This window comes from Tursiops truncatus, chromosome 1, assembly GCF_011762595.2.
Source record: "Tursiops truncatus isolate mTurTru1 chromosome 1, mTurTru1.mat.Y, whole genome shotgun sequence".
Taxonomy (NCBI): domain Eukaryota; kingdom Metazoa; phylum Chordata; class Mammalia; order Artiodactyla; family Delphinidae; genus Tursiops; species Tursiops truncatus.
In genome coordinates this window covers 58107233-58120865 of record NC_047034.1, presented here as the reverse complement: position 1 = coordinate 58120865, position 13633 = coordinate 58107233, and the positions used below count along the sequence as shown (strand labels likewise).

General features: G+C 36.6%; 1 protein-coding gene across 1 annotated transcript in view; it reads left to right on the top strand.

Moving 5' to 3' along the window:
• The window catches only part of MROH9 (maestro heat like repeat family member 9), a 92342-nt gene that overhangs the window by 22623 nt on the left and 56086 nt on the right, over positions 1-13633 (top strand). Inside the window, exons 3-6 of the mRNA XM_073790794.1 lie at positions 1562-1697; positions 2272-2358; positions 4336-4440; positions 12824-12959. Coding sequence (XP_073646895.1) covers positions 1562-1697; positions 2272-2358; positions 4336-4440; positions 12824-12959 — 464 coding nt within the window. The remainder of the gene's footprint in view (positions 1-1561; positions 1698-2271; positions 2359-4335; positions 4441-12823; positions 12960-13633) is intronic.

Below are 13633 nucleotides of genomic sequence, written 5' to 3'. Positions count from 1 at the left end.
TTGTATTAGACATGTATCATATTGATATAGCCCTCCTGATTTATTTTTGATCATGTTTAATATAATTTTCCCATGCTTTTATTAGGAGGCATCGACTTTCCTTTATTCAATTGTGATTCTTGAAATTATACTTGTAAAAATTTTGCTTACTGATCTTATATAATACTTATTGCTTCATAATAGGAAGAAATAGAACATTTTCAAGAAATATTTTAGTACATTTGGCTTACCTCTACTTCTCACTTCACTCTAATATCTGAAAAAACATTTCACTCAAAAATTTAACAAAAGCATACAGTAATTTGTGAGGGATGCTTATTCTTTCTTCTCAAGTTTCTTTCTATACCACCTGGTTATATATCTTGGAATATAAGAAAGGTTTCACACTGCCATTCTTATTTCCAAGATGTCATTTTTTGTAAAACACATTAGTAATTTAATACTTGTTCTTTTGAAAACCAATTACATGTAGCCCAAAAAACAATGTATACTTGCTGATAATTGCCGATGTTGACCTATATATTTATATCGGACTTTCTTTAGTATCACCAATATCTTACTCTCAGCGTTCTTCACACTTAAAATATGAAGATTCTTTAGTCCATCAGCAGTTATGAATGGCATCAGAGTATCACACTACTTTCCTAATCCTTGTTCATGACATGGACCATTTTAGCATTTTTAGGACTGGCAATATGATTTCAAAGTACATTAAAAGACACTATTTTCTATTTTATCAAAATATTAATTTTGCATTTTTCTAAACAAAATCATATATCTCTAGAAACCTACAACTGAAAATACTACTGGAAGCTTTTGATAGGTAGCTGTTCAGAGTCTGAAAATCCATTGGAGCCCATGAATAAGTCAAATCAATCTTCTCAAGATTTGAAAATTATCTAATATAATCCAAGAAATGCCGTTTCAAACAATGGATATCAGATATTTAGGTCTTCTTCTCCAGTAGAGGAAAAAGATTCTGAGTTCAGCACAAGATTTCCTACCTTAACAACTATATTACCATCTTTTTTAAAAAAATTATTTTTAACACAAAAAAATCAGGAGGCACTGTTATCCAGAGGTCACACTTATTGAAGGAACAATAACTGTGTCACAACTTATCTTTTTAGCTGCTGATGGGAAGGTTTCTTTTGCCATAAATTGGAAGATGTATCCCAATATCAGAAACATTAAATGTAAGAAACATAGTATCATGGACTAGAGAAAATGTGGCAGTAATATATTTCAACTACCTAAATCTCAGCATGGCTTTACGGGCTTGGCTGGGTAGGTAACCACCCTTTAGATTATTATGTCTATGCAGAAATATATTATGAACTCTAAATAACAGATTATAAATGATTTTTACCAAAAAATATGATTCCTTTATAGTTAAAGCACCATTGTTATTTTTACACTAATATTTAAAACCCATGTTATATAAAGCCGAAAGTTGGGCCTCATTTTCTAGTACACTGTCTCTTAAACTAAGAAAAAACCACTAAAGTTAGGTTGTATCTGTTCTTTCCTCAATTTAATAATTATACCTTTTTCTTGTCAGCTTCGTGGATCCCTTATTGCAATATGAAACTCAGCTGAAGATAGTAGAGTTGTCCTTTAAAATGGCATTTGCTATACCAAGTCTTGACAAAGTGAAAGAAATTGGGAAGAATGAGGATGACCAAGAGGACCTGGAGGTAAGACTTGCTTCCTTTAGTCATAATGAGACATTGTCATGCACCACAGCAATCCCACAGAAAGTCTGTCCAAAAGTTGTAATCTTTGTTTTCTCCTTCATTCTCTTTAGATATAATAGATAAACAGCATATTCTAGCACTAATCTCTATCCCTGGACTCCTTGTGAATTCTATAACCCATGGGATTTAAAGGATTGTATAGGATCTATAGGAACAAATGGGTGAAGAGATTTTGGTTAATTTGTTTGACAAAAACAGCAAGTTTACTGGCAAGTGTTGCAAAGAAGGAAACAGGAGCTAAGAAAAGTGGAGGTAGGAAGAATCCTGTAGTAAGATCAGCAACATCTGTGGTTTTTATTTCTCAGCATAGCTACACAGTTCACTTGCCCCGCAAGGTATTAAAGCAATTCATGGCATACAGTATTGAATGAGGTCTCATCTCCAGAGCTACCTCTCTCCTTTCTTACCTTCAGTTTATGGGGAGAACTCAGGACCCCAGGATGCAAAACTATAGGCGTTGGTAAAATTTTATCTAAGGCTGGCTGGCTGGTTGTGCAAATTTCTTGTTTTTCAGAATTTATACCGAACTATTTTAAACATATTTGAGGACACTCTTCTGATCTTAGTGTCTAAAGACCTCTACAAACTGCAAATCTTAAAGGTAAAGGGAAAATAAGTAGTCTCATTTTCTTGTCATAAATCTAAAGGGTATACTATATTTTACTTATTATTTACCATTTGCCATACTTAGATCTCCTTCAAGTATTTGGCAGCTGAAAATTTTTCTTTACCTTTCAGAATGTGCCATTGTCTCCCAAATAAAATTACTTTCTTTTATTTGAATTACAGAGATACAATTTTAAGAAGCCAATTTTGGGAGAATGGCAACAGACACTTAAGAAGCCAAGGGTTATGTAGCAATGTAAGAGAAAACACAATACGGGGTAGCAGAACATACGATGACTGGCCTAAACCACCTTCAGGTCCACCTAACAATGAGCCATATTTTGATAATATCTATATGCATGTTCTTCCCTAACAACCCTGGGCTAGGGAATCCCATGAGCATCCTATCTTCATGGACACCATAGTATCAAAGGAAGTTCTAATAACCAGCCATAACCCTACTTTTCACATCCAAGATTTCACTGTGTTTTTAATGTGTCAGGCAGAGACAGAGACTGATCTGGACATTTTATGACCTTTAATTTTGCATTTTTAACATGATGGCATCAGGAGGAAGCTGTCTGAAAATACTGAGAAACTAGATTTACTTACTGTACCATGAGAATCATGGGATTTGCAAGTCGTAAAATACATTCAAGGAAAGAAGCAGAACTGGTATATATGAAGATTAGGAGAAATGGGGGGGGATAATAAAATATACTGAGGTAACTTGTGCCTAATTTTAGCCAAATATTTTCCATGCATTTAAAACATTTTAACCTCACAATCCTGTAAATTGGTTATTACCCCATTATTACAACCCTCTCCCCATGTGTGCTCTTTCTACCACCCTAGGCTGCTTATTGAGGATTTACTCTATGTCAGGCACTAAGCTGCATACTTAATATATGGGTTTTTTAATTTAATCCTTAAAATAACCCTATGAGAAAGTTAAAATTATTTCTCTCATTTGCAGATAAGGAAATGGAAGCAGAGAGAGGAGAAATAATATGTGTGCATCTAATGAGTAGAGGACCTACTCTAACTAGGGAGCCTGTTACTTAACCACCTTGTTCTTATACCTACCACATCTAGAAACTCCCCTGATCCTCAAAAAGAGTTGACCCTCACTCCTGGAAAAGGAATAGGCTGAGCCCCCTGAGATTTAGAGACTCTTCTGCCCTAGGAAACAAACTTCATAACAGTTTTACACAATGGGAGCAAGAGAAGGGGATGAGATTTGGCCAACCATTGGCATAAATACTAAGGACTCCAACAATCTGTCTTAAGAAGTCTACTAAGGGTGGTTAACATGTAAGCCATATGCAGTCTTCTTCCTTCCCCACGGTTGTAAATATTTCCCTGCATCTGAGGATTTAGAACAAATAGGTAGAAGCTACAGCAAGACAGACCATATTTAGCAATGAATCAAAATTAGCAAGAACTTTCCCATCGAGCTGGCTCCAGGAATATACTCTAAACCATGAGTCAGAAAATATCTGTATGGTAAATTTACAGAGGCAATTCTGGGATAAAATGACATTTCAGGATCAAATAACATTTGATTCTTTTTTAAAACTGCAAATCAGATCTTATGGCTTTAAAAAAAGAGAGAATATGTATTTTGAAAGAAAAAGAGAAGGAGAAGCAGCTGGTGATAATCAGCCTCATAGCCTCATGTTAAACTTTTCATGATGCCTGGCAAAGTGACTGTTATAGTGGATATTAGTAAATACTTGTTGGATAGAATTAAATAAAATAAAACCCAGGTGTAGCTATATGGCAGATGAAGTATTATACTAGACAGTCATATACCAGCTTATCGTCATATTTTTAAAATAAATATAGGATAGGTGTGAAACCATTGGGAGGACATGGGGAACTTTGACTTGGTGAAGGTGGTGATCAGAAGAAAGCGACCTGTGGAAATGGAAACACCATGGCTCTAGGATAGTTCTTGTGTTTTCAACAGGAAATGGCTGTGTGGATGAGTGAAGATAATTTGTACATGCAGGAGAGAGCCATGGTGATCATCAGCAGAGTGCTAAGCTTTGCATCCAGGAAAGTCAAGGGATGTGTAAGTCACAGAGTAATCATGCCACGTGCTTCTGAAGACTGCATTTCTGCAGTGCTGCTTTCCAAGTCTTGTGTCTCGAGAGTGTTAGATGCCTGCTTTGTATTATCATACTAGTAGGTTGGGATACTGGGAAAGGAATTAATATCCTACATGACTTTATGTCAGTTAGAGCAGAGTTTCTCAATTAATTAAGATGCCTCATGCTTTCCACAAACAGTATGAGTGTGTCAAAACCAGGCTTTTGCTGACTCTCTGGATTCTCCTCTTTGGACCACAATCAATGTTATTTGTAAACTTATAAATTCTTCCAACCTTACTTTCCTTCTTATTTCTCTTTTTCCTAGAATATTTTTAAACCACCATTTATTTTAAATGTATAACAAGTAATTCTTGAGTACTTTCATTGTAAGACATGCTAAAGACATAGCAGAAGTCCTTCTTTACTATCCTCTCCATCCCAATCTCATCCCTAGCCACGTCTGTGTGATGTGTGTCCTGCCAAACAGCTACGTACACATACAAATATACATGCACACGGATATACATAGCTTTGTTACTTAGTTTTTCTTTACTAAAGTTACATCATATTTACATATGGTTCTGCAATTTGATTTTTTCACTGAACAGTATGCCCAACAGATACTTTAATAGATTTGCTTCATTATTTTCACTACAGCTTATATCTTATAGTGTTGATGTATTATGATCTACTTAACTATTCTTCAGTTGATGAACATTGAGGTATATTGTGGGTTTTTCTACTTCAAACAATACAAAAATGGTCATCCTTTTGCATGTATGTGAGTATGTACTTAGAAATGCTAAGAAAAATAATAGGCCAAAAAGTATGAATAGGTTAAAACTTAGTAATGCACAATTGTCCTTCATTCTGCATTCCTGTGAATATTAGAGCGCCCATTTCCTCAACCTTCACAAACACCTGGATATTATCAGACTTTTTAACTGTTGCCTTTCAGATGGAGAACAAATAGGTATCTCATAATTGCCAATATTTACTGAGGTTTTCTATATTTTGAATAACATTATTGCCTGCCTTCTAAGAAGCCTCAGACTATCTCTGAACATTTTTCTCTCTTATGGATACTGTGTTTTCAGTCTCTGTTCCATAAGTCACCCTTTACCGTGATTTTTAAACACACTCTACTAATTGTATATCTGATTGCTTAAATCAGTTCAGGAGTTCAGTATGAAGGGGGTCAGAAACATGCATTTGTGACACTATCTTCATGTATCCATTTCTAATACTTGTACAGTCTCTAGACATATTGAGACGAAAAGCCTAAATCAGCCTTATAACATAGCTGAATTTTTATTATTTTATTAAAATAAACTTTGGGAGATAAACCCATGCACTTATGGTCACCAAATCTATGACAAAGGAAGGCAGAATATACAATGGAGCAAAGATACCCTCTTCAATAAGTGGTTCTGGGAAAACTGGACAGCCACATGTAAAAGAATGAAATGAGAACACTCCCTAACACCACACACAAAAATAAACTCAAAATTGATTAAAGACCTAAATGTAAGGCCAGACACTATAAAACTCTTAGAGGAAAACATAGGCAGAACACTCTATGACATAAATCGCAGCAAGATCTTTTTTGACCCACCTCCTAAAGTAATGAGACTAAAACCCAAAATAAACAAATGGGACCTAATTAAACCTAAAAGCTTTTGCACAGCAAAGGAAACCATAAACAAGATTAGAAGACAACCCACAGAATGGGAGAAAATATTTGCCAACGAAGCAACTGACAAAGGATTAATCTCCAAAATATACAAACAGCTCATGCAGCTCAATATCAAAAAAAACAAACAACTGAATCAAAAAATGGGCATAAGACCTAAATAGACATTTCTCCAAAGAAGACATACAGATGGCCAACAAACACATGAAAAAATGCTCAACATCACTAATCATTAGAAAAATGCAGATCAAAACTACAATGAGGTATCACCTCACACAGATTACAATGGCCATGATCAAAAAAATCTAGAAACAATAAATGCTGGAGAGGGTGTGGAGAAAAGAGAAACCTCAGGCACTGCTGGTGGGAATGTAAATTGATACAGCCACTATGGAGAACAGTATGGAGATTCCTTAAAAAACTAAAAATAGAACTACCGTATGATCCAGCAATCCCACTACTGGGCATTTACCCAGAGAAAACCATAATTCAAAAAGTCACATGCACCCCAATGTTCACTGCAGCACTATTTACAATAGCCAGGGCATGGAGGCAACCAACGGAGGAATGGATAAAGAAGATGTGGTATATATATATACAATGGAATGTTACTCAGCCATAAAAAGGATTGAATTTGTGTCATTTGTAGAGACATGGATGGACCTAGAGATTGTCATACAGAGTGAAGTGAGTCAGAAAGAGAAAAACAAATATCATATATTAACACGTATATGTGGAATCTGAAAAAAAAAAGCAGAAATAGAGACACAGACGTAGAGAACAAATGTATGGATTCCAAAGGGGAAAGGGGGGTGGGATGAATTGGGAGACTGAGATTGACATATATACACTATTTATACTATGTATAAAATACATAACTAATGAGAACCTACTACATAGCACAGGGAACTCTACTCAGTGCTCTGTGGTGACCTAAATGAGAAGGAAATCCAAAAAAGAGCGGATAATTGTATACATATAGCTTAATCACTTTGCTGTACAGCATAAACTAAAAATATTGTAAAACAACTATACTCCAATAAAAATTTTTAAAAAGTGAGAAAACGCCAAAAACTAAATAAATAAAATAAGCTTTGGAACATAATACAATTTACTTACATGGAAAATACAGTCCATGATGTTCTTTGCATCATGCTAATTCCCCATCTCCGTGTCCAAAAGAGAGACTGAGTGGCTTGTTTTAAATATTCTGATTCTTTGGCCTGGGAAGTTAGTCTCCCTCTATTTCTGAGATGGTTTGGAATGTCCATTCAAATGGACACAAAATTTTGCAAGTGAGGCTTGAGATTAAGTGTAGTTCAACACTCCAGTCTGTTTTCTGTATAGTTCCTCACATGTTTTATATATTCAGCAAGCATTTGATGGAGACTATTCACACGCTTCTCTTTGCACTTCAATACACATATACATTTTCTATTTATATATCTAGTGTATATTTATATACTAGATATATACTATATGTGTGTATAAATATATATATATATATATATATATATATCTACTAGTGAGTTCCACTCAGGTAGCAGGTATGACATCTGGGGGTTTCATCTTCTGCTATCACCTCTACTCTCTTTCAATTACAGTTGTAAAGTTCATTCTCCCCAGCACATAGCCCACCCTTCAACTGTGAAACAATAAATGTGTAAATTCATATGTACAGCAGAAGGCTCTCATAAATCGTTGAGGGCTCCTAAGCTTTAACTGAGACCTTTGAGAAGCCAAGTGGTTAACGTATTCCTCTGTTCTGCAATGCTTGCTGAATGCCACCAGGTGGAAGCACACCAGCATTTTCCAGAAGGTGGGAACTAAGATAGCCTCAACGGGCTTATATCACAGTCATGGAAGCATAAACCTTTACTAAGTTAATTTTCTCTTTAAAATAAGATAATTATCTTATAAAGATAAAGATAAGATAATTATCTTCTGAAGATAATTAAGTCAGTGAAATTAATGGAGATGGGGGAACTAATACATAAAACAATCAAAAATATTATTAATAAATTAAAAGCTAAACTACCCACAGGCAAGGTCTGTGTATCTCTATATCTGACACAATGTAAATAATAAATGAAGATTTGTTCTGCCATTCTCTAACTAAACGTAGCTACCTATTCTGTTCTCAGGTTCTGGCCATTCACTGGATAAAAACTATTTTCTTCATAAATTACCCTAGCCTATGTCTCCCAGACTCTCAGAGGCCCTTGTCCTATTGAACAATACTTTCATTTGTATTCTACCAGAATTTAAAGTGGTATTCCTCTTATATGACCTGTGTGCCTATCAGAATGAAGAAACTGCTACACTCAAAGAATATTTGTCCTTTCAATTAAACTGTTAATTTCCAAACGGGTGAAGAAATGTGAGCTAAACATGTCATATTATCTCATTAACAGATTTTTCCTAGGTTTGTTCCTTTGGCACATCAGCATTTAAAAGACAGGTGGGGGCTTCCCTGGTGGCGCAGTGGTTGAGAGTCCGCCTGCAGATGCAGGGGACATGGGTTCGTGCCCTGGTCCGTGGAAGATCCCACATGCCATGGAGCGGCTGGGCCCGTGAGCCATGGCCACTGAGCCTGTGCGTCCGGAGCCTGTGCTCCACAACGGGAGAGACCACAATAGTGAGAGGCCCACGTACTACAAAAAAAAAAAAAAAAAAAAAAAGACAGGTGGAAGGTTTCCAGTCAAAGCTAACAGATTGTCCACATGTCTATCTCCTCCCCCTCCACAAAATGACAGTAATAAAATTTGTTAAATGTTGCCATTGCAACAAAGAGAATTAGTAACAGGTTCTCAGTGGGCTAGTGATGTCAGCAAACTTCTGCATGACAGAACAGAGAGAAGATGGTAACTGATAAAGTCTGGCAGGGGAAGCTGAAAGGCAGGGGCATGTGAACATTAGAATGGAGGACAGCTGAAAAGGGAGGGAGTATCCCTATGGAACCCTGAAGAGTCTGGAGCTATGGAAGCCCAAGTAACGATGAAGAGCGGGAGGCAAAGGAAAGCTGAAGACATACACATGCACCGAAAAGACTCATAGAAAGTTTATACAGAAGGATCTATAGTGCCTCCCATCCCCGTTTACACACACACTCTATATTCCACAGGGACATGAGTCCATTGGTAGGTAAAATTTGAGGACATTTTTCTCAAAACAATTGTAAATTCCCTGAAACGATCATCTTGGTTCTGTTGTTTAGATACACTTCAGCATGATCCCAGCCTACCCACCCAACTACTCTAAAGCCAAGCCCACCAGTTGACAAGCCTTGGTCAAAATCCCACCAGTGGAATCACGTTCTTACATACGACTAGACAACCAAGAATTTGCCAGACATTTGAGAAAACCCTCCAGATACAAACACAAAAGAGATAGCCCCAAAACCCTCCAAATACAAGAGATAGCCCCAGGTAAATAAAGAGAACAAAAATGATTATCAAAAATAGATAATTCTGAGTACAGATGAGAATTTAGTCTCAAAAGGAGTAGAGAGGACATATTTATATGCCAAAAGGAAATATAACTAAAAATGAGTATGGCCTATGCACTGATTCATCACAGCAGGAATAGATAGGCAATGTCCCGAAGTGATTTTAGAACTGAAGTAGAAGTCCATTGTTTAGAGATGTATAGTTGATTTCCAAAAGCAGCAGCTAAAAAACTTAGAAGTGGTTGCTTCTGGAATTTAGCACCTAAAACTGTCATAATTGTTAAGATAAGGAACTGGAGAGGCCAGATGTACACAGAAGAAGGAATCCAGTAAGAAAGGGCCAGAAAACTAAGCAGGCACTTAGACTTAGGAACAAATACAGAGAAGTTACTTTTCTCCAGGTCTTAACTCTTTCCTTCTTTCAGCACTTTAGATAGATTTTCTAAAAAAGCAGGACTATACTGTATTAATGTTCCCAAAGTCTTGTGTTTGAGGGGGTGTGACTTGGTTGGCACACTTCTGAAGGGACGGTGCAGGGCATCATCAGTGTGCCCCATGGTTCACACAGCTTTATTCCTCTCTTGGCCTGTCCTAGGTCAGGTCTCCCCTCCTCCTCAAACACGCTATGCAATCTAGACATGGCCACACCTACTCTGCTAGAGACACACATCTAGACAGACCATATCTGGCATCATTAGCAGCTTCCTTTACAAAGACACCTGCTAAGAGTTACACATCCACAAGTTCATGAGAAGGAATAATCAGAGAGAACGCGCAAGGCAAAAACTATAACACAATAAAACTTTAAAACCAATCCTCTGTAAATGGTCCCCAGGTTCAGTGAGCTAAGCTGTGAGAAGTACTACCCTGGTTCTAGGTACTTTCGCTATAAAGGTCTTTGCCATAGACATCTTTGTAGCATAACGAATTGGCCATAAGGCAATTTTTTCATAAAAGATAAAATAACGAAAAATAAAAGAGGGACGTTATAAAGGTCATAATGAAACATGAAAAATTAATAACAAAATTTAAAAGGCTTTCTTGAGAAATACAATTTAAATATTTACATACAATTTAAATATATTTAAATTGTGTGTAAATTCATGGCAATCCTGCCAAATAACTGATTTTATTTTGTGGGTTGTACTTAAGCACTTGTCTTTGAAGTCTCTCATTCATAGTACGTGTTTTGCTTTTTGATTCATCTCCTCATTCAGCATGATAGTTTTTCTTTTTTGCTAAAATTTCTTCCTTCATTTCATCCTTCATTCCAAGTATCAGGATGCATATTTCTAACTGAGCTTTGTATTGCATTATAAAAACCTCTGCACTGTTTTTTGTTCTTGGCATCTTGCCACATGTCTGTTCATAGATGTTCCAAAGCTCTATGGGAAATGTGGGTTCAACTCTGCACCTCTGAGACCCTTAGCCTCTTTCTCCTCCAATGTAGTGTGCTTCAAAATAAGAAACCAACTCTTGGGGCAAATCATTGTCATCTCTCAGCTCAATAAAGCCACCAATAAAATGGCTAACTGAAAGAAAGTCTAACTCATTTCAACCAGTTGAAACCAAAGTGTCAAACCAAGCAGTCTACTAGTTATTTTATCTTTCACAGCAAAATTGCCTTACAGACAATTAGTCATGTATTAAAAGGGTTTGCGGCAAAAATGCTCGTGGCAAAGATGTTTATGGCAGAGAAGCTTGTGGCAAAATACTGGACACATACTCATACTCCTCCATCATGCCCAACAGAGAAACAGAACACCTTCCCCTTTTTTCTTAAACCCATAATGCAAAGGTGGTTCTTAAAATCTTGCCATTTGATAGAAAAAGAAATTTGGAATGCAAACCAAAAGAAGAGAATAGCCAGGGGAAAATAAAATACTTCTTCCTAGGGCCTAGAATAAATAGCAACCCCTACTGTCTGCTTCTAGATTCTTCTAAGTCATAGGACTCCTAAAATAGGGGGAGCCGCAGGTACCCTTACAAAGAAATACAGGCAGAAAGAATCCAAGGAAGACATCCACAGAAGCAGATTATCTTCCCTTCGTTTACTAAGACTATCACTCCCAACATCCTAATTCAGTCGTATCCTTGGCCCATGACCTAGTTCACCTCACATTCTTCTTCAGGAATGATTCCGTGTGTGTGTGTGTGTGTGTGTGTGTGTGTGTGTGTGTGTGTGTGTGTGTGTGTGTGTGTGTGTGTGTGTGTGTGTAAGACTGAGACAGGCAGACAGAGAGACGTGAGTGGGTCAAGCAACAAGAGACGCAAGGATAAGGGTATATAAGAGTAATACAAAGAAAGAGAAACAGGTCTTGGGATCTCCCTGGAAGGTTGACTTGAACTCTAACTTTTACCACCAAAGCATCTATCTAGGAAAAGTAATCATTTGTCTTAGAGATAAGAAGATTCTGCAGGCCTACTAGTTTAGCAAACCTACATGTGGGAAGAGTCCTTTTTGTTTAAAGAAAATTGGTAATAATTCTCATATCTTCACAAAAGCAAAATATCTCTTCCATCTCTCCTTTCTTCTTTTATGTGTCTACTCCTCTCTATTTGCATTTTATCTGGCTAAACAAATCAGTCAAGATAAAAACCTAAATATTTGAGAAGCCTATGTGTCAAGGAAGTTGTGTGTGTGTAGGGGGGGAATATATAAATGTTCTGGCAGTAGGTTTGATACCAGAAGCAAATGCTTTGAGTTCTTTAAAAAATTAATTTCCCTGGGAAGAATCAGAGCAATTCTCAGAAGAAAAGTTTTCTTCAGTGACTTACAGAGTCATCTGAAGTGTTCTCCAGTGACTTACAGAGTCATGTAAAGTGTTTCATACATGGAGAAGAAAGCATGAAAGTTTCTGGATATTGACTCCCCCACCCCAGTATCCTAAGAATTTGATACCTACAAATAGCTCCCTAAAATATAGACTAGAAACTAACGTTAGTTGAGTCTCTATTATTGCCAAGCACTTTGCTAGGAACTTTCTTTTTTGTCATAAATGCTACCCCCTTAGTTCCTACAATAACTGTTACAAGGTAACATTTGTTATATGCATTTCATAGATGAGAAAATTGAGGCTCAGTAACGGAGTGAGGATTTTAATACAGATTTTGCGAACTCTGAAGCTCAACTCTAACCGTAGTCTGATATATACATCAGACACAAACACTTAATGTTGACCGTGCATAGCAAATACATTTTTTTACTTTGTTTTTTCACTAGACAAGTGTTCATGTTCCATGTTTGGGTGTCCTGGCAGCAGAACTGTCTCTTTTGTGTTCCCATGCTGATCCCTCGATCACACAACAAGCATCCTTGGGAATGTATCACCTCCTCTGCATTGCAAAGTGTCAGAATGGTAAGAAAGATTCATCTTTTCTAAGGATTACTAATAATCTGTTCCTAATTATTATACTTGTGGGTCCCAAGGGGGCTCTACGTCTGTAGATTTCAAAATCCTGCCCCAAGATCTATAGCTTCACTTTTTAAAATGTATTTTTAAATCTTTTTTAGAATTATTTTTATAATGTTATAGTTGGTTCTTCAATGTCTATAACATACTATATTTAGATTAGTGTTGGGTGTTAATGGTGGGAACAGGAATGCTGGGTGGAGGCAGGGAAGAGAGGAAGAAAAATTACCAATGGGACTTTCTAAAAAGAGGCTTAGTTTTTCTCTGTAATGGAGTATCAAATAGAATACTCAGATTCTTGCTTCAATGGTGGGGAAAAATTAGCCCAAGACCTAAATAAATGCTGCTCTGGTCTGCCTAACAAAGCATAAGAGCAAGACCTTATGGTATCAAACTATTTCCAAATATTTTAACAAAGAATAGATTTACTGTCCCATAATAAACAACTATTTAAAGATTATATATACTAATTGTTCTCAAGTCACTGGACATCAGATAACAAAGGACAATGATTCCTAATGAGATGGGAACAAATGAACAAATAAGGCAGAGTCTACAACTGACTGAGTTTACAACCTAGAGTAAGTTTCTAGGCTGCAGCCCAGAAAGGAGTAACCCAA